Source organism: Larus michahellis, chromosome 6 (assembly GCF_964199755.1).
Source record: "Larus michahellis chromosome 6, bLarMic1.1, whole genome shotgun sequence".
In the NCBI taxonomy this organism is placed as follows: Eukaryota; Metazoa; Chordata; class Aves; order Charadriiformes; family Laridae; genus Larus; species Larus michahellis.
Genome location: NC_133901.1, coordinates 31,726,869 through 31,753,256, shown reverse-complemented (window position 1 = coordinate 31,753,256; position 26,388 = coordinate 31,726,869). Strand labels below are relative to the sequence as shown.

Sequence of the window (26,388 nt, the reverse complement as noted above, 5' to 3'; positions counted from 1 at the left end):
TAGCGAAACAAGTAGTGAAGTATTTTTAATAATACAGCTGTTTCACACAGAACCTTTTTTGAAGAGCTTTGGGATGATACATACAGAACATGTTTCTTCTCATTTTTAAATGAGAGAGCAAGCTCTGTTTAGTGCTGTTTAGAAGAAGTGTACGGACCACATGTAGGAACACTCCCACTTGGTATCACGGAATCTTCAGAGTTGTAAGGGACCTCTAGAGATCATCTAGTCCAACTCCCCTGCTAGAGCAGGATTGCCTAAAGCACATCCCTCGGGGCTGCATCCAGGCGGGTCTTGAAAATCGCCAGAGAAGGGGACTCCACAACCTCCCTGGGCAGCCTGTTCCAGTGCTCTGTCACCCTCACTGTAAAGAAGTTTTTCCGTGTATTTGAACGGAACTTCCTATGTTCCAGCTTGTGCCCATTGCCCCTTGTCCTGTCGCTGGGAACCATTGAAAAGAGCCTGGCTCCGTCCTCCTTAAACCCACCCTTTAGATACTTGTAAACATTAATCAGGTCCCCCCTCAACCTTCTCTTCTCCAGGCTAAAGAGCCCCAGCTCTTTCAGCCTTTCCTCATAAGGGAGGTGCTCCAGTCCCATAATCATCTTGGTTGCCCTACGCTGGACTCGCTCCAGTAGTTCCCTGTCCCTCTTGAACTGGGGAGCCCAAAACTGGACACAGTACTCCAGTTGTGGCCTCACCAGTGCAGAGTAGAGGGGGAGAATGACCTCCCTCGACCTACTGGCCACAGTCTTCCCTATGCAGCCCAGGATGCCATTGGCCTTCTTGGTGACAAGGGCACACTGCTGGCTCATGGATAATTTGCTGTCTACCAGGACCCCCAGGTCCTTCTCCTCAGAGCTGCTTCCCAGCATGTCCGCCCCTAACCTATACTGGTGTTTGGCATTCTTCCTTCCCAGGTGCAGGACCCTACACTTGCTTTTGTTGAACCTCATTAGGTTCTTCTCTGCCCAGCTCTCCAGCCTGTCCAGGTCACGCTGGATCATTTTCCTATTGTCGTAAAAGCATTTTTTAAAAATTTCTCACTAGAATACAATTGCATCAATTTGCATATAAATTTAGAATTCTGGTTTCTCCATTCAGTAGATAGGTCTAAGAATCATAGACTCAACCTGCTGTATATGGGGGGAAAATGCCTTCGCAATGGTAGGAAATTGTTACCTCCACATTTCGCGCTAATGAATCACAGACTGGACTGGTCAAATAAATCTTTAAAAGATTAAGCCAGTAACTAAAGCTCAGAATTTCTTATTTTCTTCCTAAGATATATCAATGTCAGGACAGGGGGGTGAAAATACATGCAATACAGCCTTTCCCCTTACATTTGCAAGTTCATGACCTGTGCGTCTCACGGAAGGAACAGTGCTGTCTGTACAGTCACAACTGGTCTCGCAGCCAGCAGCACCTGGAAGTGCCTGATCCCACTGGAGCGGAGCAGAGACCGCCGATCAGTGTAACCATCCCCTGTCTTATGAACAACTCCAGCTCTTTACATCGCCTATAATAATAAAAAAATCCAAAAACGGTAACACATCTCTTTTGGGCCTGTAAGATACCACTTACAGCAATGAAACTCCTCAGTGCTACCGCGACAGCAGCATCCGAACCGCTTGCACCAGCGTCTCTCAGCAGCAGTTGGTTATAGCACGCCAGAGACTCATCAGTGAGCAATTATTCAAGTCCCAAGAGCCAAATGCAGATTCTACCTCATTTAACCGCATCACAATCAACCTGGGGAACTTTTACTTTTTTTTTTATTTAAGACCATAACCTCAGCTTGGATTGCTTTTCTGCTGGTTTGATCATTTCCTGACGCCAACCACAGACAGTTTGCTGGGGGTGTGTTCCCTCCTTCCTTAGCGTTGATGGAGCAGCAGCCACAAAATGGCTCGTGACATCAGTCTCACTGGCTAATATCTGTAATAGCTTTAGCTACTATAAGAACAGTAAATCTTCAAAAAACCAAACCTGAACACAAACAATTACGTAAGTAAGGCTTACCTGACTATTGTAAAAGCCACTCAAAACTTACTTTTCTACAGATTTCCCTGTAGTGAGTATTATGTCATTAGCTGCCTGTACTGCCTCCTGCAGTCCTCTGAAGCTTGCGCAGTGCAGTCTTCCCCCTCCCCACAGAACACCTGACTACGATACCGTTGATAAACTCTTTGTATGGTAAATAAAGCAAATAGAGTTAATGCAAAACAGGGGAAAAACATTCCTATTTAGATTTTAAAAGCCCCGTACGTTCCACTTTCAAAATCAATGCATTTAAAAAAAATTATCATCATATAGGCTAACTCCTAAATTACATAAAATAGGATTAATTTTCTTCTGTTTTTTCAACTCTAATACAAGCAAAATTATGACATATTTGAACAGGTTTGAATAACAACGATTTGTTTGCAGTAATTTTGATTTATAATTTACTTGTGGTTTTGCACCGAGCTGTTAATACGTAATGCCTTACACCGCTGGAACTCATCCAGCAATCAAGACTCAAACCCGGCATTTGAAGTACTTACCGTACAACATTGGGAGCAGACACAGGTAACAGGAAGAACTCATTTTGGGCCACTTCAGTACCAAGAGCTCTCAGCTACGGCAGCGCTGAAACCACAGAAAGGACTTCACTGGCTTTTCCCCCCCTCACTTTGTGAAAGCTGGTACGAGGTTTGTTACTGGAGGCATCAAGTGAGACGCAGAGATTCGCCTCCTGTAAGGCTTCATCAGGACTCGAGGATTTCCCTACGCGAGTGGAGCAAAACCCGCTTTGGGTGTTCAATCCTTCTTACTACATCGTGCACTCCTTTAGAACTGATCAATGGTGAACTTTGTATGAAAAAGACCAAATATGAAACACTGCTACTTCTAGTAGGTTTATTAACGTTACATTGTGGCTTTTAATATAAACTTTAAGAAGTTCTAATACAAGCAATAAACCCATTCAGCACCTTCTTACCACAATGAGAGCAAGAGAAAATTGGTACTTTAAACAAGGAACTTTATAAAGTGCATATGAAAATTACAGTCAAATAAACACAATTTAAATTGATGCTTGTTCTACCAACAAAGAAAGGGTGAACATTTTAACGAACAAATTAACTTCTATGCCAAAATCGGAAGTGCCTTTCAGTTCAGCAGTTTGGTCCAGTGCAGTTCTTTAACCAAAAAATAAAAAAAAAATAATAAAAAAAAAAATCAACAAACCCAAAAAAGTGTTTCCCACAAATAAATAAATCCAGCATTCTTTGTCCTCTTTAAAATTAACAGGACCTAAAAAGCACCAAATTCATAAAATCTGCAATAACATTCTTCAAATAGACCCACAAGTCCATACATTTAAATCTAGTTAAACGCAAAAAAATCCCCAAACCCAAAAACCCCACCTTGTTACATATTCACATCAACTGCAGCACAAAAAATAATTATTGAAATAATAAGAGAAGAAAACTAAAGTTTGCTTTCTAGCAATAACTAGTGCATTGAATTTTGAATGTTCTGTTCTTCAGTGCAAACCTAACATGACGCCTCCTTTCCATCGCTGATTTAGAAGTGTGAAGGATGCCCGTACTGGTTCACTCCTTGTGGCTGGTTACCTGGTTGATAAAGCAAAGGGAAGTGTTTGTGCCTCATGAGTGTACTCTACAGAAATACAGAAAAACACCTTTATTTCATGCAGCGGTGGCAAACAACAGCCAATAAATTCCCTTATATACCTGTCGAATGCACGCAAGGGGGGCTAATTCCCTCGGGGGCTTTGCCTGCGGTAGGACTACAGAAGGGAGGGGAGAAAACACCCAGCAAATTGTGACTGGGCTACCAGCCCAGTGAGGTGGGCTTCTCTGGAGACCAACAGAAATCTGTGGGATGCACTACAGCACGAGAATTTTGGTATTACATGACTACTGGGACGGGTAATCAGCAGGTAGATCACTCACATGTATATATGGCAGCATTTAAATAGGCAGAACACCTCCAGAAAGATAACTCCACATTCAAATATGCATATACATATATTTTTACGTACATCCATGCACACACACACTTACTAGAGAGCTGCTTCTGGAGCTGCCTGACCAGCGCCGCTGTCTGTTGTTGCTGCTGTGTCTGCTGTAAGCCTTGCCTTGGGAACTGCAAAAGAAACATGAAAGGTGGGAGAACCCCGCAGAGCCCCAGTGCCCTCAGGTACCTGCAGAAGGGGGACGGCAGAAGGCAGGCGTGCCTGCGCGGCAGTCCTTGTATTTCGCAGCACAGTAAGGACACATGGAGCACACTCAGAACTCACAGAACATCTGTTCTCTTCGTTCCCTGAAATCTCACACATTTCCAGTTGTTACAGGTGTCACACGTCTCCGGCCAGACACGAGGGACAGAGTCAGTCTCTGTCTTTTCCACCTCTGGAGAGGCTGGTATTCATCCTGCAAGTCACCCTGAGCAGTTTTACTGTCTGTATTGTTCTAAGACAAGGCAAATTAAAACTGCAAATCAAAATAAACAGCCTTTTTAGCATTTTAAAACACTTATGTGTGGTTGAAGCCTAACAGTCAAAAGAAGCTTCTTGAAAAATATTTTCCCCAGGGCAATAGCACTCCAGTTAAAGAGAAGGGTGGGCACAAAGCACACGTTGCTCACTGCACTGCATGGCTGCAGCGGGGCTGCAGCTGCACACTCAATTCTTGGCTCCAGTGATACGGGAGACGGATCTGTGCCCAGCCAACTGGGCCAATTCCTCCACTGACCAAAATAATCATCGTTCTGATCCTTACCCCTAAGCCCACAGGGCTGAGACAAGGCCCTTTCAGTCCATGGCATTAAGCAAAATGGGATTAGACACAAAAAGCTTCCAAAGAAATCTGCTGTTAATGAATTAAATCACGACTTCGATCACTTTGAAAGTACCCTAGGTGTAAATGCCTTGACTTTCACAAATTTGCACCCTATTTATACTTGCATCAAAGCAGAGTTTAGTCTTTACCTGGTCTGACAGCATGCATTACTCCCTACCTATCTGACCCAGGAAGTCTATTTTTCAAGTGAGGATAGGTAGCAGAACAAGCACCGTCTCGCCTTCCACGCTCCTGGCTGTCATTCAGAAGAAAATCATTCTCTGTTAACAAGTTCTATTGATCATCCACTTGTATGCCAGAGTACTGAATATACTGCACACCACGCTACTGAATTATGACAGACAGACCTGACACAGACCGTCTGTGTGCGTGCCATTAGGATGGATGCCTCTGGAGCCAAAGGTCTGCGCATACAAGAAGCATTTATTCCCTTGGAAAATGCATCACCCGTATGAAAGAAAACCGTCTGTGCACGAGCTATCTCAGACTCCCGAGGACAGAGAGCCGAGGGCAAAACTCCCGCATACTGACCTGCTACTGGGAGGGAAACTGTGATGCATGAGGTGCTGCTATGCCAGCAAGCACAAACCAAACCAAGCCCTCACCCTTTACCGTCTGCCTTATCCTCAGCGTCTCTAAGCTCTCTAGATCTGCTTCTTAAGTCCTGGAGTTTTCCTTCTCATTAGATTTGATGAAAACACATGGGCCTCTAAGTGATTTTTTGTGCTTCTGCACAAGGATACACAATACGCCCGACCAATTTGAAAACCTGATGATACTCTAATAACATCATATGCGCTACAGAAAACACCCAGGCTTTGTTTCAGTGAAACCTTTTGCTTACTGAAGGGAGTTTCAGTGTTTTACAAGACTTCAGCATCTTTTCCCTTTCTGGGAAACCAAATCCTTTACTTAAAATATATTGCGTAATCTTCTGGCTAACAGTCCTTAGTAAACGCTGAGGTTAGTAAAAGCATTAACCACACCAGGGTTTCGTGGGGACATGAAACCAGCACGCAGAAAGCTTTCTGCTGTGCTAAGTGCTGGAAGAGGAGCCCGCAGCCAGGCAGGTGCTCCGTCTCTGTGACAGTCTTTCACATGCCCTTTGTTCAAGGTATGAACATGATTAAGAAAAACTCAAAAATGGATGAAAACGATCTTTCAGTAGCTATCAGATAAAGACCTTTCATTTATCCTTACTCTTGCACTTAACAAACCGCCTCCAAGTTTCTCTATCAGATCACGTTGATTAATGCTTTTAACTGGGAAGCTAGCAATTTCAGCAATACTTTATTTTCTCCATTTTTCTACAGCAAACTTTTTTAGTTACCCTCAACTATCTTAAATATGTCTGAAAAAAACTGCCCAAACACAGGAAACAATCATAACGACGCTGTCAATTCAGTGGACGTGTCCATAAAAATTACTTGGTAGTGATAGCGATTTGGTAAAATCGTACATTAAGCTATAAAAGGCTGCAATTCCGCATAAAGGAATGTCTCACAAACAATTCTGTTTGTACAGTTGTCGTCATGCATCTTTGTTTTATGACTAATGATCTAATTTAAGAGGATCTTCAAACAATAAAACCCATTTTTTTCCCCAGCATGTTAGCAGTACAGCCTAAAAATCAAAGGCCTGAAGTCGCTCACGGTCACTTGTGACGCGACTTAAGGCAGGGACTGCAGTTTGGCAGTGGTGGGGCTGCCGGCGTCCGCAGCCGACGGCAGAGGGAGCGGAGGGAGCGCAGATGCTCGCGCAAACACAGCACAGGCACAGCAAGGTGGAGAAATGCCAGCCATCAGCCCCTCACAGTTCCAAGTCAACGCTTTTCTTAGTGTTACAGCAAAACCTAGTTCCATAAGCAGGCTCAATCGTATACGTTATTCTGCTTTCACTTCAAAATATTACCAAGACAGACAAATCCACCAATTCATATGCAGCAGCAGCAACTACAGGTTTCTGATCAAGTTTTTAAAGTTAGCAAGGTCTATTAATTCTTAGTATGATATATTAATTAGGATAACACTTATAAAAACGCACAGCACAGCACGCATACCCAGGAAAAATTCATTCCTGCAGCAGTCAGATGTTAATTTACCTTAGCTTGCTGCTTTGGGACTACTAAATGCCATCATTAGACCCCCAGAAAAAAAGATCCCTGACTCAGTGGGGCTTACAGCACTTGGTTCTGTATCAGATTTTCAAAGGAGTCATTTTTTCATGCTGCACTAGGAGTAACACCGAGGAAGACTTTAAAGCATCTCATTTGTCCCCTCTTTGAATTCACATAAAGAAGTTTAAGGCAGTTAGTCTGGGCAGTCTTATTTTACTCATTATGGAAGAGAGATGTAGAGAATTAGAAAAGCACCGGTACCCATTTTGTAAGAATATCCTCAAGAAATTCTCAAAAGAACTGCTCCGGCTGGTTATTTGTATTGTTTGAGACATTAACCATTAGTTTTATATCAATACTGTAAGACAAGTTGAAACAAAGCATTTGAACTTTTCCTACACACACACACAAATATTTTTTTCAGTCAAAACAATGTGTCATTGTTGGCCCAACTTCGGTATCAGTTTTGACTAAATTGGTGAATGAACCATGAAAGTGCAGGAGGCAGCGTGGACTCCAGTCCTAGAAGGAGCATCCTTGAACAGCAAACCCAAATGCGCTGCTGCAGAGGTGCCAGGCGTCGAGCAGGGCAGTGCAGTAGCCCTCCTTGCCAAGCCCTGCCTTCAGAGGGCAGCAGGCGAGGTCACCCCCAGGGACACCTCAGCACACACATAACCCACCTCCTGCCACGTTTTGGCAGGATGGACGCATTTAGGTGATCTTCTGTGGATGGATACAACCTTTGTCTGCCCACGGTCAGAGCCAGCCAGGAGCTACCTGGACGCAGCAGCTGGCCTTTGAGCCCCAGCTAACAAACCCTCTTGTCACAGCTACAGCTTGGGGCCAACTCAGGTCATGGCCAGAACGAGCCTGTCACTCACACGGCACTCGGAGTGGTGGTGGTACGGCCCTGCAGGCGCCATGCAGTCAGCACCAGCAGGCAGACGGTGATGCCCAGGAAGCTTACACAAACCCTCTCCCCAGACTGCCATGCTGCCCATCTCCATAAGTGACAAAACCCACCCTGTCACTACCCTCACACCTCCCCAAAATACCCGGCAGTCGCCTCTGCTTACCAAAGGCTGCTGCGGTTGCACGGGCTGGAGACCAAGCGCCTGCTGCTGCCCCTGCTGCTGCTGCAACTGAAAGGAGATGGGCATTGAAAGCACAGCGAGACGACACACACTCTGCCTCAGGGAACGGCTACCAGACAAGCAGTTATGGCTGCTCAGGACTGATGGCCAACAGGAGCCGGGCTCGCTTACAGCACTGGTCACTGAAGGCCCCATTTGGGTGAGAAGCCTCACAGCTCTTCTCCACTTTCATCGCCAGCCACACCAAGGCTGACAAGAAGCATCATTAATAGACAAAAAAAAAATACTCAAAACCCGGCATATTTAGTTTACTACAACATCAAAATATTTAGATAAAATACATTATTGTTTGACAGGAACCGGCACAGATAGCTATTGCATTAAAATGAAAACATGAAAATAATTCCAACCAAAGGGCCACGGGAAGGATTTCAATGTAATTTATTTCCCCTGTGCCAAACTCACATATTTAGCTGATAAACAGATACTTACCTCCAAATTAAAAATATATCATCAAATCAGAATATAGGCAATAGGCCACACAGGAAGCAAGCCCTTCGATTTAATTCTGGTGTACATTATAAGGCCAGACAGGGGAGAGCACAACCATTGCTTTTGTCTCAGCACATTCAACTAGGCCAATCTCAAATTTACCTTCTCCAGAGGCATTCTACAATCTTGAGAAATAAAAGTACTGAATTTTACATGTACGTCCAAAGCTTTCTTTTGGAAATCCCACATGTAAACAATGAATTACTGCACTTGAATAAAAGCAGTTCATGTTTACAGCACCAGGCTCTGCTGCTTTAGACTTGAAGACACAAGCGAGCCAGTGTGTAAACCATCACCTGATACAGTGATGTCTGCACTCCAGTCCTGCACTGAAACACCCCGGGCCTCCAGTGCAGCTGAACCCCTCACCTGGAAGAGTCTCTGCTGTCGCATCTGCTGCTGTCTCTGTCTCACCGGCTCCGGAGGCAGCTGCACCGAGTTCAGGGCCGGATGAGGACCCGCGGTCGATGCAGTGTCCAGTCCCCCTCCAACCAGGGAATTCGGCTGCAAAGGCTGATGGCTCAGTCTGATCAAGGAGAAAAAACCAATGGATTATACTTCATTTATAGACAGAGCATAAATTAGTTTAGGAGTACTCAACTATAAGCTGCGACATTAGAATTCCATCGATTTAAAAGACACTACATTTTACAGGAAGAATATATTTCCAAATATGAATGCTTTGAAAATTATTCCGTAATAGAAGCCGTACCGTACTATTGCCCAGTAACTGATGTAGGTAATAACACGTTCCTCTAAGCAAGAAGAACGGATCCAAACATTCAGTTCTTGCTTTATTAGGAAGAGTGATGAGTTTCCACATTTCAAGCAAGAATTCCACATAAGCGCTAAAACATTCTCCCAGCCAAAATATCTCATAGTTACATTACCATGAATTTAAAACTGATTATAAAGACTTTTTACTTTCTAAAATACTAAAAAAAAAAACCCCACCAAGCAAGAAATACTTTCTTAGGACGTTATGTGACTAATTAACATTAACAAAGCAGAAAGACATACATGGGGAAAACATGTTAGCTAGCTTGTAATTTAAATTAGCTGTTTAAAACTCAGTAAAGACAAGGCAATTCAGGTTAGCAGCTTTATTCCTAATGCAAGACACTCTGTAGGTTTTCATACAAGGCTGTCAACCAAGTAAAGGCAAAACTTGAGGCTCTACAGAGAGACTTGGACAGATTGGACCGATGGGCCAATGCTAATGGAATGTGCTTCAACAAGGCCAAGTGCCGGGTCCTGCACTTGGGCCACAACAACCCCATGCATGGCTACAGGCTTGGGGAAGTGTGGCTGGAGAGCTGCCTGGCAGAAAAGGACCTGGGGGTTCTAATTGACAAGAGGCTGAACAAGAGCCAGCAGTGTGCCCAGGTGGCCAAGAGGGCCAATGGCATCCTGGCTTGTATTAGAAACAGTGTGACCAGCAGAAGTAGGGAGGGCATTGTCGCCCTGTACTCAGCACTGATGAGACCACACCTTGAGTATTGCGTTCAGTTCTGGGCACCTCAATACGAGAGAGATATCGAGGTGCTGGAGCGAGCGCAGAGGAGGGCAACGAAGCTGGTGAAGGGCCTGGAGAATAAATCTCACGAGGAGCGATTCAAGGAGCTGGGACTGTTTAGTTTGAGGAAGAGGAGGCTGAGGGGAGACCTCGTCACTCTCTACAACTACTTGAAAGGACATTGTAGAGAGGTTGGTGCTGGTCTCTTCTCACGGATAATTAGTGATAGAACAAGAGGGAATGGGTTCAAGCTGCAGCAGGGTAGGTTTAGGCTGGACATTAGGAAAAAATTCTTCACAGCAAGAGTGGTCAAACACTGGAATAGGCTGCCCAGGGAGGTGGTGGACTCACCATCCCTGAATGTGTTGAAGAGTCATTTAGATGTGGTGTTGGGGGATATGGTGTAGGGGAGAACTTTGTCGAGTGGAGCTGATGGTTGGACTCGATGATCCCAAGGGTCTTTTCCAACCTAAATGATTCTATGACTTTTTGAATAGGTGCAAACATACCCAAAATTGAGCGTACTCTTAAAATATCCAGGCTTGCAAGAATTTAAAAGAATTTAAGGAACCAATGATTATTGCAGAATACCTGGTTATGTTCACAATCCCAGAAATATTGATTTCATTAAAAATGACAAGAATTGAGAGAGAACTGCATAGCTACATACGTGACACTTCCATATTCCGCTTACAATAAGCAATTGATGAGCAAGGCATTTAAGTAGATCTGAACTTAGCTTTTAAAGTAGATTTTAGTTTTGGAATCAAATTAGAGCTGAAGCAGAGAAAGAAAAATACCTCTACTTGGTAACAGAGCTCATCAGGGGTACTCCAGGACAAACTACACGGGATCAGCAAGACAGGACTGCTCTGCTGACGGGCCAGACCACCTTGTGATGGCCAACACCTGCGTGCTCTCTGCTGTTTCAGTGAATCTGGGCCCCGCACTTGGGGAGCGCGCTGGCAGACACTCCACCACAGCTACAGCTCGGCGCTGCGTACAAAGGCAGACCTTGCAAATTTTGACTGAGTTGTTTTTTCCCCCGCTCCCTCTTTTATTTAAGCCTGTGGATTTTGAGACTTACTCTACTGAATATGTCTATTTGAAGTGGAAATTAAAAGTGGCAAAATTTCTGATTCAGTTAAAAGCGGAGCTGGACTGTTAGCTGGACTATGCTAGACTGTCAGAAAAAAAAATCTGATACAAGACTGTTATTGGAAACTCCAGTTTTTCGCTCTGCTTACGCTGTAACATTCCCTTTTGCAGATTTGTTTCCTGCTTCATCTGCCTTCTGTTTCATTACACTTCTTTACCAATGATTGTTTTTCCTGTTTCCCATAGGCACTGCAACTCAGCCGTACTTCCAATGCGAAGTCAATTTAATCTATACAGGCTTAAGCAAAATTCATTTGTCTATTACTAGTTAAACTACCAGGTTGGTCTCGTGTTTTCTTGACTACAGACTCTTAGGTAAACCTGGAATATTTGTTGTTTAATACCACACACGTTTGCATAATATGGATACTGTATTTGTGCATGTAGTGAAATGGGAACCAATAGCCATCTTAAAATGAATTTTTATGTTCTACAAACACACAGGACAACTGTGCTACAACATGTGCCACGACCAACTTAAAATAAAAATTAAATGAGGGGAAAAAACAGGGGGAAATTGGAGAAAGGCATATTTATTGCTAATTAGACCTGGCGTTAACCTCGTTTTGAGTTTTGATTAATACACTTTATTTTAAATAAAGCTTTAGATCTCTAAACAAAGTTGCCATTAAAAATCCCGCAATGTTACCAGCTCTGAGAAGTGCAGAGGCTCACCGCTGAGTGCCTGTCAAAGGCTGGACATACGCAGCCGCCTGCTGTTGAATGTATCCGCTGGGCTGTTGCTGCATCTGCCGCAGCCGCTCCGCCAGCGTGGGGCTGGAATGAGCCGCCGGGTACGCTCGGGGGGTGTAGCTGGGGGAAAGCACGATGCTGCCAGGCTGCTGCTGCTGCTGCAAAGGCATCTGCGTGCTGTACATCGTGTATCCGTGAGGCATGCTCTGTGCGGAAAACAGGCAGAAGAGTAACTTCACTGTGCTCATATTTAAATTAGCTGAACTACAGAAGAAAGAGACGGCCTTTACCAAAGAGCCAAAGCCTGGACAACTGGAGGACAGTCAGAGAGACGCAGTGCTGTGCCCATGCACTGACCTGTGAGTCCCCCCCACTGGCTGTACCCCACTTCTCTTTGCGGATTCAGGCAGCTGCAATGTGGTCACACGCAGCAGGACGGGACGGGCACGTGCCACCCGTCCCTGCGCAAGAGCAGGGCTCTGCTTCACAGCTCCACCCCTCTCTTGTCTTTGTCCCCCCCCCTCCAATTCCCAGAACGACCATGACAGAATAAAGAGTTACTGGTATCACTACCTCACCAAAAATTGGCCAAATTTCAGGCTTAACACAGAAACATGCTTGCCTTTACCAGCAACAACGTTAGGAAAAACTGGGAAGTGACCACGGGAGCAGCACAGTACCTGTGCTTGCTGTAACCCTGGGTACTGTGGAAGCTGAGACGGGGGTCGAACTTGCGGAGTGAAAATAGCAGCTTGGTCCATCGGCTGGCCCTGAAACACACAGTGCCCATGAGATACGTCCTCCACACCCCCAACAAGTCCAGCTCTGGACACAAACCCCACTCAAGTTGTGTCCTGAAGAGTCATGGAGAGACTTGACCATTTTCTTCAAGACAGCACCGTTGCTCAGTGCCAAACTGCTGAACTGCACTTACTCACGGGGAGATGGAAGAATTGGGTTTTGTTTGATTTCTGACACTACTGTAACACTGCAGCAGTGAAGAAACAGCCACTTACTCCGAGGTCTTGCAGACACCCTTTAAAACAGGGCTTTGCAAAGGATTAGGAAAAAAAATATTCTAGCTGTCTTGAAGACAGTACATTAAATTATACAGGAAGCTTAGAGTCAATGATAATCTCTAGTAAAAAATACACAGTTGATATCTTTCTCAGGCTACCTGACTACGAGCTTTCCCCCAGATGAAGCAGGCAAAAGGATTAGCAAACTTTATGATGACATACAAAATATCAGTTTGATAAATGGGTAACACAAGCATCTCCAGCTCCCAACCAGTACCGCTTAGAAACACGCTCCCTATTTGTGATCAGCGGACAGCCTAGTTTGTTCATGTCAAATCGCCTCAATATTTATGCCCAATTAATGGCAAATCATTTAAAGATTTCAACTGCAATGGCATTACTATGTTTTGAAGCACCAGAAAGAGAGTTAAAAAATAAAATATTAGACTTAATTTCAGGACCAAGATTGTAAAAAAACAGCAAATAAGAATTTGCCAAGGATACAATCAAGTCTGTGTATTTTCTACGTGATTGTGATGCTGCTCTTGATCATTTTGAAAAACATTCCACTCAAAAAAGCTCAGCGGCAGACGCAAGCTGGAAACAGTGATGCTCCTTCCTTGTAGCTGCCCGGTTCACTGCAAAAACAGACAAAACTTCCAAGTCCTCCAACAAAGCCTTTGCCATTTTAATCAGGATAGCCTTACAGAGAAGTATAATTTAAGGCTAAAAGTGACTCTGATAACACACTGCAAACAGCAACATTACAATCAAATCAGGGCTAGCCAGTGGAAAAAAAAATCTCAAATGGGATAAAATACTGAAGCACCATTGAAACTCTCCTTTATCTGCTCCCATCCCCTTAGTGGTAACTGCACCAAACGTTAACAGGTCTGTTAAGCACAAGCAGTGGTCCTGCAGTTCAGCTTATTTTGGGTTGGGTTTAAAAACATGTGCATCCTCACCGACAGACCTGGGAAACAAGCAGAGCTACCTATTGTGAATGGAAATCGCTCAGGGAAGCAGTACGGTAGAGAGAAAGTGTTCCAGCTTCAACTGATCCAGCCCTAAGAGACATGGACCGCTGTAACTGGGCCTGGATTAACCGCCCTGTGATCTGGGCAGAAAACAGACAGAAGAGGTCAAGTACAAGATGCGAAACCAGGGGCAAAGCTACCACAGGGTACCACAGGGTTGGCACACGCTCCTTTTTCATGCCTTCCTTTCTTTTAAAAACAAAGAAACAAAGACAACTGACCTAGCTAGGCTCTGTGCCAGCCTCTGGGACCACCGCTAAAGGGGTCACTATAGCACAGGCAGGACAGCAGCCAGCTCTGACACATATCGGCTACACTAAGGAACCAGAAGCTACCCTAAGGACTTGTTTTAAAAACAAGCCACTACCTCATGGAAAATTCTGAAAAACACATTAGGAGGTGTGAACAGAGTAACATCTATCAGTCCTGACAAAAGCTCAGAGTAAATTAAATTTATCTGGAAAAATATCTGCAAAATCAGACAGGGAGCTCTCAAAACAACCACCTGATAGGTGAGAAACTGAAACACGGAACAGAATGTACATCTTGCAGACGGGATGCACATAAACCAGCTGTCAGCCAAGTACAGGGGGAAGGTACTCAACTACCTAAGATTTTTCTTTTCTTTTTTAAAACAGAGGGAAAAGAAGAAAAACAAACAAACAAAAGAACAATAATTTCTCCGAGCAAATTGCTTCTGAAACTTTTTCATAAGGTGCCAACCACACAACAGACAAAGATGCAACCTGAAGACATCTGAAGGTGAAATCTGGAAAAACCATGACTGATTTCCAGAAAAATTGGTGCCTTAAGCTACTTCCTGCAGTAATACAAGCACCTGGTGGGTTCCTGTGGAGCAGTGCTCTGTGTGTTTTTCTTCTGTTTCTCTTGGTGACAGCTAACCTGGGGTGCCCAAGAATAAAATTTGTCTACTCATGCCCATGCAGTGCAGTGTCCCTGCAAAGCCAGTGGAAGTTGTATCAATGGAAATTGCATTAGGCCCTAATTTCATAAGAAAATCCTAAATAAGCAGCTGCACGATCCCAGCAATACACGGTGGGCAGAAAGTGAGTTTTGCCCACCCACCTTTTCCCTGCCATTTAAAGCGCACACAAGCAGCGGAGCTGGCAGGGTGGGACTCAAGAGCAGCACCCCGTACCGAAGGCACCGCTGCCCAGGCCAGGCAAGCACCACGGACAAACCCACGTATGAAACATAAGCAAAAAGCTGTTTGTTAGGTAGGGGACAGATCAATTTATTCCACGTCAGCACACGGCCACCGAGCAAGCTCCCGTGTTACGAGCAAGCTCTGCATTCCTGAACAGTGGCAGCAGATGTTGGCAAATTCAAGGGGACTTCTCCCTCCGGGCATAATTTAGTAAAGAGTTAACTAAACATGCAAGCCAATTGCTGCAAGCCAGAACTGTGCATGCATGTCAAACAAAAACAAAACCAAAAAAAAAGCAGAAAAAACCTAAACACTCCTATACAATGCCGATGCAATGTTACAGTAATAACCACTGTTCCCTTTCTTCTATGCACCTTGAACTGAAGGAAAACCTACTGCTTTTTCCTGTTAAGGTATGTGGCCATAGCGTATTTGGAAGGAATTTTCTTTTCTAGGTGGTGCTGGGACTGGCAAAGGTGATTGTAGCAGCATAGCACTGTAGGCTGATTTTGACCAAAATCTGACCAAATCTGACTTTGAAAGTAGGTAATGAAACACTACCACTTATTTGGATAAGAAGCTGATGATAGATTTGAGAAACCTCACTGTGTACTTGCTGCATAACTAGGCGTGCCTAATTAACTGCAAATATGGTCTTCTATACCCTGATATGCCACCAGTAATAACAGGAATGACTGCACGGATATAAAATATGGACAACAGGGTAAGCAGCACAGCCTTTTTGCTTTGTCTTTCCAATTAGCACTTTTAACAACATTGCAGTTTCCCTAAGACAGGACAAAAGTCCTGCAAAGTAACTCTGAAACAGCTTTTCTAATTAATATCTAGAAAGCTTTCCAACACAGATATTGGGAATGAAACTTCTTGCCATCATTGTTTTTCCCTAGAAAACTGAGTTCTGTGAAGCATAATAATGTAACAGGTATGTGTTAGCTGTTACTTGTTTTGGAAGTAACAAAATATGGTTATTCTAATAAGCGCACATCCTGCCGTGGCTCAGGAATAGACCATCAGGCAGTATTATACTGTTGCGCTCAGGTGAGACAAGAAGTATTTTGGTATTCTGGAACCTAGAGCTCACGTGGAGCCAGGGGAGTCGACCCTCGCTGCCCGAGCTGAGCAGCATGACTGAATCCTCCAGCAGCAGGAACAGGCCCACCCAGGAATGGCTGGAAGTGCTGGTGGCCAAGAAGGACGTGTGGTCCACCCCTTACCGCTCATCAGACACGGCAGTCACCGCCACCCCGCCTGCCACAGCCCACGGCAGCAGAGAGGAGCAGCCCCAGCCGCCGGTGGGGAGACAAGGGCAGAACGGGAACACGCCAGCCAGGCTTAGATGGACATGGCATCGGACATACCTTGCAGCAACTCTAATTTTTCACAGTGAGAAACACAACAGAAGAGGAAAAAATTGATCAATAATGCAGTTGTTGGAAATATTTGTAAGAAAAAAAAAAATACTCTATGTGTGCAAGTGTATTCACAGCCTTCCCACATGCAGCCACTGTGCTACCTAGGTGAGAGGAGTGCCAAAGCGTACCATTCTCATCAAAAGCAAAGTGTGCAGCCTGTGTGTTAAAAGAAATGCATGTTTGTGCAAAATAAAAAATAAAGAGAAGTTCACAGTCTCAGAGTGGTTACCATTATGTTGTCAAAGCCATCCTGAAGGGATACAGCAGTGCTACAGACATCCTAAAGGAAAAGGACAGGCAAGAAAATAGCAAACAATACAAAGAATCGACACAATTAGGCTTGGATTGTTAGTGAAGCGGTACAGCACCTTTACAGAGCACACCTGTATGTACTCGAAGAATGCTGGTGTTTAGGAATGCTAACAAGGTCCTTTTAGATGTTTTTTATGCTAGTGAACCTCAGCACTTTTGTGAAATTTATGAACAGAAATTCTAAACGTGGAAAGGACTCCTTACCATCCACGGCAGCCTACTTATTCTATACATAATACTTAAATTTTTTTAACAAGTCATAGTTCTTAAAGACCTTGCACCACAGCTATTTGTTTTCAAGAGCACAGCAAGTACGGCACAGCGCTAAGGAGCAGGGTCCTCCTGGACTGATTTTACAGGACTCCCCACACCAGTGCCAGTGATTTCAAGCTGAGCAGGTAATTTCGCTCTGCAGCTGCAGAAACATAAAAACCAAAGAAGAAACCTTCCTTATTTAAGCTCTACATAACAAATGACACCACATGCTAGCAATGCTTCCAAATCACCTTGCTCCTAAAGTTTCAAATACCACCTTCAGGCTTGTACACCGCCACAGCATTTCCTAGTCTAAATCCACGACGGCAGGAAGAACTACCACAAGTTGCCCAGGACACGCTTCTGAACCGGAGCGCCACACATGCAGGCAGGTGTCCCACGGGGGCAGCCCCAGGTGCCAGAGAGCACACAAAACTCCAGTGCCACTGGGACCTCGGAGGGGTTTCCCTGCTGTCAGTGTTGCCAGCACATGCGGAGACAAGAAGCAAAGCAGACAGGGCAGCCTGGTGAATTGTTCATTTGTTTCATTACAGTAAAAGTTTTCAAGTATCAGGCTGAATGAATCTTCTCAAACATCCAGTAGGGCAAAATATCAGAACCAGAGAGAAGACACTGTGTCTATCTGGGGTGCTCCCCGGCACACCGCAAAGGACCTGGCTGTGCACGCCACTGTGGAAGTAACTGTGAAACAAAGGCCAGGTTGGATGGCTCTGGTTTGACTTGGTTTACATCAGTTTAACTTATACTGACTTATTGCAGAAATAAAAACATGGCTGATACAGAACCACTGACTGATGAACATCCAAAACATGTCCTACGTTAGCTAAAACATGCATCTGAACCTATCCTGTTGGATTTTAATGCAACTTTTACATTGTAAAAGTTTAATCCACATTTTATGAAAAAGTTCATCACAGACATCTTATTAATCTTACTTAGGCATGTATTCACGCCTTTGTGGTGAATTTATTCTCCTCACTGACAACCTCTCTATGCAGCACTTCGGGGCAGAAGTTAACTGTTGTTCTAAACACCTCAGATACTGTCCTTGCTTGAAACCAAAAGGTTTCCCTTTGCAACATCTTTTGTCTTCTAAATGTGATAGTGTTAAGAGCATTTCTTAAATGCGAGAATAACGCGTTATTTTAAATCTTCACTTTTAGATCCACCTAGTCACAAGTAGTGAACATCATTTGTTTACTCAGGGCTCTTATTTAAGCCTGTATTCTCCTATAGTAATTGAAAGCCAGTTGGACTAACACTAAAATAGTGCGATATTGCCTAATATAAGAAATACTACAGGGTTTCTATTAAATAGGAAGCGGTGGCTCACTGTAGAGCCCAGTACCCTGATATTTAGGGTACCTGATCCTTGTAGTGCCTATAGGACACCAATGAGAGATCAAATATCCACTGTATCACTGATATTACAAAACGCACATCCACAGCTTTTTGGGGCTGCTTTTTTTTTTTTTAAGGTAGATGGTAGCTCACATACAGGGAAACCCTAGTTTCACAATTACGAACAGCCACATATAAAACTATTGTAGCCCATCAGCAATTTAAGCACTATAGAGGGTTTTGCATGCATCATAGCAGAGAGACTGACAGAGGGATGAGAAGGATAATGAAGGAGCTACAACAAAAATAAAGACAGTGTGGGAGAAATTATGAGGATACTTGCTGAAAATTTGGACTATTTTGAGCAAAGAGGGTACATCACAGAGTCTGAAGGCTAGATAGCATAAAGGCAATAATAGGCATAAATGCATATACTGCAATGAGGGTAAGAATGGGTGTGGAAGGACTTTATCAAAATAAAGGTGAGAAGTTATTGGTTTTATCACCAACTACTATACACATATTACAGATTAACTGGGACCCAAAAATCAATTTTCTATTCTTACACCATTAAGTCAAAAGCAGCCCGTCTGAAGCCTATTCTGAAAACTAGCTCAGGCTCCAAAAGCTGTTGCAGAACAGCCGTGTGCAGTTTGGCACACAGCAGCTGCACTCTGCAAAAATGTTAGGAGAAGAAATACCAGCTATTTCTAGAGAACATGGGCATCTGGATGAACATTGCCTTCTGGATGCGGGGAAGGCTGTGGATGTTGTCTGTCTGGACTTTGCTAAGACCTTTGACACCGTCCCCCACAGCATTCTCCTGGAGAAGCTGGTGAATCATGGCATAGACAAGTGTACTCTTTGTTGGGTTACAAACTGGCTGGATGGCCGTGCCCAGAGAGTTGTGATTAATGGGGTGAAATCCTCATGGCAGCCGGTCACCAGTGGTGTCCCTCAGGGCTCAGTTTTGGGGCCAGTTTTGTTTAATATCTTTATCGGTGACCTGGATGAGGGGATTGAGTGCACCCTCAGTAAGTTTGCAGATGACGCCAAACTAGGTGGGAGTGTTGATCTGCTTGAGGGTAGGAAGGCTCTACAGAGGGACCTGGACAGGCTGGATTGATGGGCCAAGGCCAACTGTATGAGGTTTAATAAGGCCAAGTGCCGGGTCCTGCATTTCAGTCACAACAATCCCAAGCAACATTCCAGGCTTGGGGAAGAGTGGCTGGAAAGCTGCCCGGCAGAAAAGGACCTGGAGGTGCTGGTGGACGGCCAGCTTAACATGAGCCGGCAGTGTGCCCAGGTGGCCAAGAAGGCCAACAGCATTCTGGCTTGTATCAGGAATAGCGTGGCCAGCAGGAGCAGGGAAGTGATGGTGCCTCTGTACTCTGCACTGGTGAGGCCTCACCTCGAGTACTGCGTTCAGTTTTGGGCCCCTCTGTACAAGAGGGACATTGAGGTGCTGGAGCGTGTCCAGAGGAGAGCTACCAGGCTGGTGAGGGGTCTGGAGACCAGGTCATATGAGGAGAGGCTGAGGGAGCTGGGCATGTTTAGCTTGGAGAAGAGGAGGCTGAGGGGAGACCTCATTGCCCTCTACAGCTACCTGAAAGGAGGTTGGAGAGAGGTGGGGGTTGGCCTCTTCTCCTGCGTGAATCATGACAGGACCAGAGGAAATAGTCTGAAGTTGCGGCAGGGGAGGTTTAGATTAGAGATTAGGAAGAACTACTTTACTGAAAGAGTGGTCAGGCACTGGAACAGCCTGCCCAGGGTGGTGGTTGAGTCATCATCCCTAGAGGTGTTTAAGAAACATCTAGATTTGACACTTCAGGGCATGCTTGTAGGTTGTTTGGTTGGACTCGATGATCTCAAAGGTCCTTTCCAACCATGAAGATTCTATGATTCTATGATCTGTGTGCAGATGTGCATGGAAATAGCTCCTGAGGGACTTCCTGGATATTTAATTGTGAAAAGCATTGCTGTGCCTCTGCTGCTTACTTGCAGTTTGGTGATACATAGCACCATGAAATTCCGCTATGAAAGCCCCTGTGACACAACAGTGAACAAGAATATCATCAAGAAACAGAAGCAAAACCCAATTTTATGAAACGCAGGAAAAATAGAAGGGGCTAAGAGACCACAGGGCAAATTAAGTTTAAAAGCAGATGATCCTGTCTAAGGGGAATTATTGCAATTGTAAACATTAGCTGGCTCTCCACTCCCTAAGCCTACACAGGGCAAGTAGCCCCAGTGGAAGGCAAAACCACCATGGTGCTGTTCAAACTTGAGTATTTGGACAAACCTGTTGGAGAGACCGTGACTGGGCTTGCTGCCTGAGGAGCCGCTGCTGCTGCTGCTGCTCTTGCTGCAGGAGTTTCATCTGGAGCAACTGCTGCTGAGGTGTGATTGCATGGATAGAGGGGGGCTGCATCATGGTGCCAGAGCGCCGCTGCAGCATGTTCGACAGGGCTTGCTTCGTATTAGTTGGAACAAAGGAGCCTGTCGGATCCAGCCTGGAACCACCTAAAAAACACCAAAACCACAAATGCATTCTCTGCCTTCCATAAGAGCATTGTTGGTACAGATCACTGCTAATTCATCGGCTCCTATTTGGTTAGCTCTACTATAACAATAATGAATTTATCTCTGTAAAGGCAGACAGTGAAATGGATTAAACCAGATTTCTGGCCTGAAAAATTAAATGGGGAAAATAACTTTGAAGACTACTGCTTGTACGTGAGAACGAAAAGTAAAAAGGCTAATGGATATTGCATGCTCTATGTCACATAAAATATATGACTACTACTGATGAACAAAAGTTGCACGTCAGATCAAAAGCATAATATGAACAGCTTATTATGTCACGCCAATTTTATAATGAGATGGCAGTGATTTAGGCACTCTATGCTATTTGATAAAAATCATGTATCTATATGTCAGACTTATGAAGGTAATCTTATACATTTGCTTTTAAAATCAGCATTTCCTTAAACTTTTTAGCCACTGTCTGGTATATTCTGAAGACTTTTACACACTTAAAATACCGATCTAGTGGTATTTGGAGCGTCAGGAAAAAAAACAAAACAAAACAAACTTTAACATTTATAACTGGAATCAAACTTCTAAACTTCTCCTGCATAATATCCGAAAAGGACACTACAGTATTTCTCAAAACATCATAAACTGCTGCCCCCTAGAGCAAGCAAATACCTACGTTAAGCTGTGTACACATTAACTGGAAAAAACTAAACAATTCTACAAAAAAATTAATCACATATCACAAATGATGAAAAAAAAGTGAGACCATGGATTTGTTTGTTCCATCTAGCAGATGTTAAATTAGCCACCATGGTTCTTGGTATGAATCATAGAAGAAATAACCCAAAGGTCATTTGTTCCTTTTAATCATCCCTCTCCTATTTAACTCCTTGTTGAATTTCTATCAGCTTTCTTATACCATCACCACAAATCCCGGAGCAGGTAATTTTTGCTCATCTACCAAAAAAGTTTAATAGCTGAAGAGATACACACCTACAACTGATAACAGAAAGCCCTTCAAAAAAAAGGGCTAACTAAAGGAATAAAATAAATGGCATCAGCAGACACAACCTGCTTCGGAGAAAGTTCGAGAGAAAACATGGTTCTAAGTAGTCAATTTTTATCATATACCAAATAATAAAGCCTCATGTCTGTGAATTCAAAGCTTACACGTACCTGGTGGGAGGGGCTGGTTCTGCACAAAGAAGCCGGGCTGCGGCGGCTGTCCCATGATGTTGTAACCCCACAAGGCAGACTGAGGATGGTGCATCATTTGAGAGGAAATTGGTGAATAAGTGGGAGGCACTCTATATAAGTTATTCTGTGGATATTCCTTAAAATATACAGCAAAAGTGAATGTTACTGACATTCATACCTTACTAACTCATAAATAATGCCAATTTTCCTACTAAATTATTAAAGGACAGAGACAGGTCCCATTGTCATTTGCAATGATGTAAAAAATAGATTAAGTCTCAGGCTGCCCACAGGTAATTAACACTAACGACTTCATAGACACACCATCCATTTTTACCTTATTAGCAAGTTTTTTCTGCAGGTTATAATTATGTATAGCACAAGGACAGCTTACTGTATCAGTATATAACTAACAGGAGGAACTTAACTGAAATATCAAAAAGGCCAGAGAATGATCTTAAACAAACCCGGTGGATGCTGACAGAACACTATCATGTCTACAATACATACAACTACACTGGCAGCAGTGTGAAGAGGATGTAAACCCGCAGAATGCTGCTATTGTAAATCTACCTTATTATTTGGGTGGTGCCAGGCATGCTTTCCAAACCCTTGCTCCAAGGGATTCTTCAGCTTAGGAACACACAGCTCAAAAACCATTAAAACCAAACGGGAAAGTGTCTCAGAAACCAGAACAAACCGCACAGTAAAACAGTTTATCTATGTGAAAGAGCTTCCTTCAAATTGTTTTCCATTTGAATAGGACCTGGGTTTGAACTAACGTTTGCTCTCAACATAATTTGAACAGGAGGAATTTTAGAAATTAATACAAACAGCTGTACTTTACATCGAACAGGAGAAAGCATATATGGAAACCGGAATAATATTTAGGTAGTAAGATCCAGTCTAGCATATTTTATATAGTGTGTACGGTCCTAAACACAGTACATTGCTCTACTCTGAGCTCTAATTGATAGAAATCCACCCTCCTTCTGACCACCTCCATTCAATCCCTTTATTAGGAGTTGCTCCTCCAGGTGCAGACCAGTTTCTGAAGGTAGCTAAGACACCACCATGCAGCATCAGATGCTTTGGTGAGATGTTTTGTGTGGGGCACCAACTACTTACATCAGCCCTTGAGCTTGATTTTGACTTTCGCTTCCTGCCTTTTGTCTTCTTCTCGTCGTCTGTGGCAAGTTTTCCCTGATCTGAGAGCTCTCCTGACTTTCTTTCCGGTTCCTGAGAGACAGGTGTGATGGGCTCTTCCTCCTCCTCCTCTGGAGGAAGGGGCAAGGGCTCGAGGTAGTAACTCCGTGGCTTGGGTTTGGTGTGTGTGTGGTACAGGAGGAGATGCTGCTGCTCCTCATATTTTATCACTTTCCTGTCAACACGAACGGTACCAAACCATGCCCAGGAGAGAGGAGCAGGATTTTTGTGACCTTCAAATAAATCCCAAGGGGACACCTTTTGTTTTGTTGAAACCTGAAGACCCTGTTCCAGAATAAAAGTTAGTATTTTAAGGAAATTGAACACTAGAGCAGACTGCTTGCTTTTGTATATCATTATTTGACTCAGAAAAATCCAGTAAGGCTTTTTTCCTCTCCATAAAATGTACCAAATGCATACTGGTGGGATTTTAACCTCTATCCAAGGCTGCTACTAGATAAACGCAATTATATTTTTATAGTACCATTTGCATATAGCTACGATAGAAATCTCAGGCCCCACGTCTCATATTTTGGAGGAAAAGTCAAATATTTATCAAAAATTGCTAATCTGAGAATACCCTTGCTAAAAGTTTACATATTCAAATAAGGGGAAAAAGCCTAAGCACTATATCACAAAAAATGCCCACCCAGTCTGGAGAATAAAAAGCTCTATGGTAAGCTCTATCCTTCTTTTTTAAATACATTGGTTTTTTTTAAATTATGCATCCCTTCATATTCACAAAAAACCCAAAAAAACCTAATACGCTTTCCCGTCCTGCTTTTTCCCCCCCTGTCTTTTGTAAGCAGGATCACCCTCCATCTTCCTCCCACCATGTAACGTATCAAAAGCTTCCCGGGTCAAATGAGCTCTCAAATGTTGGATTCTGCTTGAAAAGCAAAATACTTTTGTAAGAGTTTCTGCTGTTCAACTCCAAGTCAAATGTAATTTCCTTTTTGGCAACTTTTGTGGAGTTGGCTGACATCAGTCAAGACCCTATATTGCAAGATTGAGCAAGCTTATGTCAACGCTCATCACATTAGCAGTTACAAACTGACCACGTACTCTGCGGATTTAACAAGGAAGGGCATGCAGCAAACACGGTAACTGAATTTTAAACAAACCAGAAAGTGAAAGGTTACCCCAAGTTTTGGATTTATACGAATGGCATAAAACTGTTTCCATTAAAGACGTATATATATATATCTAAAGTTCTGAGACTATCTGAAAGCATCAGTGAATCATCAGGGAGCGGAGGACGGAATCGCCACCTGTGCTGCTGCAGGGCTGGTGATGCTGGTGCATGGTCCAAGGCACACTAGGCTGCTCGAACCATTCGGCTGGGGTTTAACAGCTCCCTGCGTGCCTCTCTAAACCCGCGCCAGGTTTCACGCTCTGCCTGAGAATTTTCACACGGATCATGCAAACCAAAACTGTACAAGAATATTTGGAACAGAAATAAATTTGATACCAAAAATCGTCATTTGCAACGATTTTTAAAGGTTTTATTCTACAAGCCCAGCATTCCTCACTTTCAGCATCATTGCTCATAGGAAGGTTCCTGTTTACAAGAGGTTGCATTGCCGTGACTGAAGCTTTTGCAATGACTGAGTGCATTAGAAAGCTGTATGACAGGAGATGTACAATGCTTTTACGGTACTGCACATAAACTCATGCACTGTACAAGCTGTATCTGTTTGCTTGAATTTCCTATGCCTCAAAAATCATGGAACAACTGAGACGAAAGCAAACATATACTCTTGCCTGTTTCTTATCAATGGAGTCAAATCCTGCAATTTTGTTCCCCTTGGTGTCGATCAAGGATCCCATTGGCTCACAAGTAATAATATCACACGTCTGCTTTGGCAAAGGGAGCAGCTGGCGAACCTTGTCAATGCTTTCTGACCGCTTGTCTCCCAGCTCTTTCTAGAGAATAAATACATCAATCAATCAAACAGAAAGCGGGGGGAAAAAGGAAGAGAAACATCACACTGCTTTCACTATTAGAAAATGTCCAGTTTCTGGATGAATCACTTCCTTCTATTTTTACTAAATTTAAACAAGTGGCTTCGCAAGGTTTTTTGTTTTGTTTTTTAAGAATGCAAGTTATCTTTTCCTCTATTGTTAGAACAGAACGTAGAAAATATCTAATACAAATTAAATACAAATTTAGTGTCTCAAACATGAATACAAGTAGTCAAGCGTCTTGCAGGGTCCTTAACTGCAATTTAATACGAAGAAAATATTAGAAGTCTGCCTTCCCACCCCCAAATTCCTGTATTTTTATTTTCTTCTTTTGCTCCTTGTTGTCACTAGTGCTGTTTCAGTCTCCCCTCTTTTCCAAGAGGCCTTCCCAGAACTAGAAATGACAGGATTAAGAGACAAGCACACAAAGTGATTTAAAAGAAATGCTGAAAACGACAAGATACAGCACTTACTTTTAATTTTTTCACCAAATTCATGTAAGCCCTTTTGTTTTCCTCAGGCCCTCCTTGGGAAGCATTTGACAAGTCCGAGGCAAGCGTCCCATTGATGAGGACACCCAGCATATCGAGCACGGTTGTGAACAATTCGCTGAGAGTAAAGACAAGTATTACCCTGAGGAACTACGGATTGCTAAGAGATCCAGGGACAGTTATTCACGGCAAAGGCCACAAACGCAGTTTTTTAGACAAGCTGGGGTTTTCAGAGCTCTCTGCATACCTACACACCTCACAGCTTGCATGTGTAAGCCCCGGTGTATACATGCAGGGGGTCTGTCGAGACGTACACACAAATCTTATTATAAACTCCAGCTCAGAGGTGCAGACAGCATAAACTGCTAACAGAGAATCATGAGGAACTACAGGCTCCCACTGAGG

General features: G+C 43.7%; 1 protein-coding gene across 5 annotated transcripts in view; it reads right to left on the bottom strand.

Moving 5' to 3' along the window:
• Positions 1 to 2,694: 2,694 nt before the first annotated feature.
• MED12L (mediator complex subunit 12L) overlaps positions 2,695 to 26,388 on the bottom strand; it is a 153,606-nt gene continuing 129,912 nt past the window's right edge. For 4 of the 5 annotated variants that reach the window (XM_074593305.1, XM_074593306.1, XM_074593307.1 and 1 more), the window contains 11 exons: positions 25,966 to 26,101; positions 25,292 to 25,453; positions 23,450 to 23,812; positions 22,301 to 22,457; positions 20,889 to 21,109; positions 12,681 to 12,770; positions 11,983 to 12,206; positions 9,003 to 9,159; positions 8,064 to 8,129; positions 4,074 to 4,155; positions 2,695 to 3,620 (listed from right to left, as the gene is read on the bottom strand). In XM_074593305.1, coding sequence (XP_074449406.1) covers positions 3,571 to 3,620; positions 4,074 to 4,155; positions 8,064 to 8,129; positions 9,003 to 9,159; positions 11,983 to 12,206; positions 12,681 to 12,770; positions 20,889 to 21,109; positions 22,301 to 22,457; positions 23,450 to 23,812; positions 25,292 to 25,453; positions 25,966 to 26,101 — 1,708 coding nt within the window. In that variant the 3' untranslated portion in view covers positions 2,695 to 3,570. The remainder of the gene's footprint in view (positions 3,621 to 4,073; positions 4,156 to 8,063; positions 8,130 to 9,002; positions 9,160 to 11,982; positions 12,207 to 12,680; positions 12,771 to 20,888; positions 21,110 to 22,300; positions 22,458 to 23,449; positions 23,813 to 25,291; positions 25,454 to 25,965; positions 26,102 to 26,388) is intronic. The other variant, XM_074593308.1, reaches the window with a different exon arrangement.